The 3,570-nt window shown below is 38.4% G+C and overlaps 1 protein-coding gene across 1 annotated transcript; it reads left to right on the top strand.

The window, feature by feature from the left end:
* LOC112638567 lies at window positions 1-766 on the top strand. Its single transcript, XM_025410558.1, has 2 exons — window positions 1-12; window positions 86-766. The coding sequence occupies exon 2, from the start codon at window positions 86-88 to the stop codon at window positions 764-766; it is 681 nt and encodes a 226-aa protein (XP_025266343.1). The 5' UTR covers window positions 1-12.
* The last annotated feature ends 2,804 nt before the right edge of the window (window positions 767-3,570 follow it).

Here is a 3,570-nt window from a genome sequence, read left to right as displayed (position 1 = left end):
TACTACATCATCGTAAGTAACTATCATACTTAACAAATTATCATTAACTCGCACATTTCCATACTAAAATGAACCACCTTTGTAGATGGTAAATTCACGTAGAGTTGATCAGATAACCAATAGAGTTTACTCAGTTCGCGAAGGACGCGTCCGTAGGCGTGAACAGATTCGCCAACGATTTATCAGGAGTGGCGTAACCATTCCTCGCCAACTTTTCGTAGATGTCGATGACATTCCTATAGAAATCGAAACCGCAATCAATAACCACGAGGAATCAGAATTCGAGTTATCATTCGCACCTCTCTCTCTGGATCCAGCGGACATTCCAGAAAATCACGAGCACGACCCCCTTGAGGAACCTAGCAACGAACTTAACAACGGCATAACAGAAATCGATTCTGACAATCTTAGTGAATGCTCTACGGTCATCCTTGATGAAGTAAATTCAGAAATATTATTCAGCGCCTGGGAAGAGAATGCTGAAATTCACTCGTCAAGAAATATAAACATACAAATCTCACCGCCATCTACTCCTCAAGACTCTCCCCCATCTTCTCCTGTATTATCACCCCTGTGGCCTGGTTACATGCCACCGAGTTACTCTCCATTAACTCTCGAAGACATCGAAGATTTTGAAAGATCAAATTTACAACGAGAAGTCGAGCCCTTATTCTCAGATGAAGAAGAAGCTGACAGGCTCGCCGATGAATACGCAAGTGCCTTAATCGAATCACTCGATAGGTCCATTGCCGAAGATGAAGAGTAAAATCTCTAAACTGTATCAATAAATTTCTACATCTATTTTTCGTTTTCCATATACATACATTCTATGAAAAAATTAATCTATACACACAAATATATACTACAAATGTATTTATTAAATTGTTAATAATAAAAATATAAACATATTATATATTTCCAAGAACAAATTGAGTCAGGTTCAATCTACCTAGAGTTTATTTCCAGTCGTCAATCCTCTCACACAAAGAAGCGAAATACTCTATCTCTCGGCGTCCCGGGGTATAGCCGGCTTAGCAGGTTGCCCTAGAAAATAAATTGAGAGATAACCTCTGATCGAATGAAATAAAATTTAGTTAGCCTAAATTAGAGTTCGAGACGTAACAAGAGGCAACGTTAATTTTTGGTGGCAGCGGTGGGATTTGCCAAAAGAGTATAAGCTTCACGGAGAGTGACGATAAAATATAAACTCATACATAGAGATTATCAAAAGAAATTAAATTTCTTGGAAAATATATATACCAGAATCATCATGCAAACAAGATCAGGATCTGCAAGCTCTGTAGTAAGCACAACTAGGAAACAATACTCGTCCGAGGAAATTGACATTTTAACGCAAAAAGTAAACGAAAGGGAAAAACAACTGAGGGAACAAACCGAAGCTTTACAAGCTAAAGCTGAACGTATAGCAAAGATGCAAGAAGAAATTGATCGAAGAGAAGCAGCAGGTAGTCAACAACTACCTGACGTACAACAATTAATGGCTTCAATGCACACAATGACTAGTTGCATCGAAAGAATAAATTCGAGACTCGCAAATCTGGAAACTTCTCAAGAAAATGGACAGCAAGAACGATCACATACTCGTGAAGAACGACCATATTCACAACCAACTTTCCAACATTTTGACTTTTTGGATCAACCCTCCCCAATACGTCTAAAGGATGCTATTGACACTGTGCCTAGATTCGATGGACACAAAATGTCCGTATTCCATTTTAGTAAAATTTGCGAGAGAGCCCTCAACCTAATACCAGCTTATCATGAATATCATTTGGTTCAGCTAATTATCAACAAATTACAAGGGCATGCTTATTCAGCCATCGAAGGAGTAGAATTTAATACTGTTTTCGAATTAACGAAAAGATTGAAATCAATATTCGGATCAAATAAATCAGTGGATCAATATCGAGGAGAATTAGGAAATATTTACATGAAACAAAATGAAAACATTTTTGATTATATTGCAAGAGTACAAGAATTACGCACTGCAATCTTAGATGGAGAATCTGATTTAGCTGGAAATATAAGTGAACGAAGTAGAGATGCTATAGAAATGACAACGTTGAATAGCTTCATTAACGGGCTTCCTTCCGATTTGTTAGTACGCGTTAAATTAGAGCGCCCGAAGAACTTTGAAGAAGGAATAAGCACAGCAATACAACTATCCAAAGCCATAGAAGCAGAAAACCTTCGCAAAAGAACTCTCTTCCGCCCGAATTTTCAACCACGCGCTGATCCTCCAAATAATGCTGGAAATTTCCCTCGTCAAAACCCTACAAACAATAATATTAATAATGGTTATCGCCCAGGATACCGTCTTAACAGTGGCTCTGCAAATTCACAACCACCATATCCTGCGACACCTGCAAAAATAAATACTACGATGCAACCTCAACAAAATTTTCAAACTAAAATTTGTCGCTATTGTAAAACTCCCGGACATTTAATAGAAGAATGCCGAAAGCTGGCCTACAGAAAAGCCTTAGAAACAAATCAGCCCGGAACTTCGGGAAACGCTCAGGGCGTTCCGTTGAGAACAGACGTCCGCCGGAACGACCCGCAGCCAGGACGTCCGACCTACCACATACAAAAGAAAGTCAATATAACGGCCCCTCAAGAGACGCCGTTGCAAATCATAGAATCTGCCAAATAAATGATATGAAACAATCCACGGAACTACCAACGGTGACTCTGACCTCTACCGATCTAATAAACAATTGTAAATTCATGGTTGATTCTGGATCTGGACTCAACCTCATTAAACAAAAATGTCTAAAACCTACTGTCGTTCTCGACCAATCTAATACATTATGCCTACAAGGAATCGCATCTGAAACCATTGTCACTCTAGGAGCTGTCTCAATAAGCATACTTGGAAAATTATCTGAATTCTACGTTATTTCTGATTCTATTGGATTCACGCAAGACGGAATCCTAGGGAACAGATTCCTGAGGGAACGTTCCGTAATATTGAACTATAAAGACAATTACCTACAGTATGAAGATGCAAAGATTCCATTCTCAAATTCTAATGCAATATACTTAAGAAAAAGAACAGTTACTCCTTGTTCTTTCTATATCACTAATCCAGAAAAGCAAAACGGATACGTGCCTCGTCATACACCTGTCGACGGCATATATTTCGGCGAAGCACTCGTCGCTAATAATAATGGAAAAGTTTATATGCCTGTTTTCAATACTTCCGAGGAAGAAATAATTCTCAACATTCCATTTATAGAATTACAAGACTTCGATACTTATAATACAAATAACAACTCCTCCGGAACCTTAGGGTCTTCCGAGGGACCTATTCAAACTCCGAATCTCAATAATTCTATTTCTCTTTATCAGCCCATAAGGGACCTTTCCAAAAATATAGATAATCCTCTATATTTTACTCAAATACAATCCTCCTATACTGATAGAACATCAGATATTCTACAACTTCTTCGTCTCGAGCATCTAAACTCCGAGGAGTCAGAAAATGTTCGACGAATAATTTCCAAGCATTCCGATAGATTTCATCTTCCGAGTGAAGATCTTCAAGCG

Source organism: Camponotus floridanus, unplaced genomic scaffold (genome assembly GCF_003227725.1).
Source record: "Camponotus floridanus strain SB8 unplaced genomic scaffold, Cflo_v7.5 scaffold321, whole genome shotgun sequence".
NCBI classification, from domain to species: Eukaryota; Metazoa; Arthropoda; class Insecta; order Hymenoptera; family Formicidae; genus Camponotus; species Camponotus floridanus.
The sequence above is the reverse complement of the archived record's forward strand: the minus strand, read 5'-3'. Positions and strand labels throughout refer to the sequence as shown.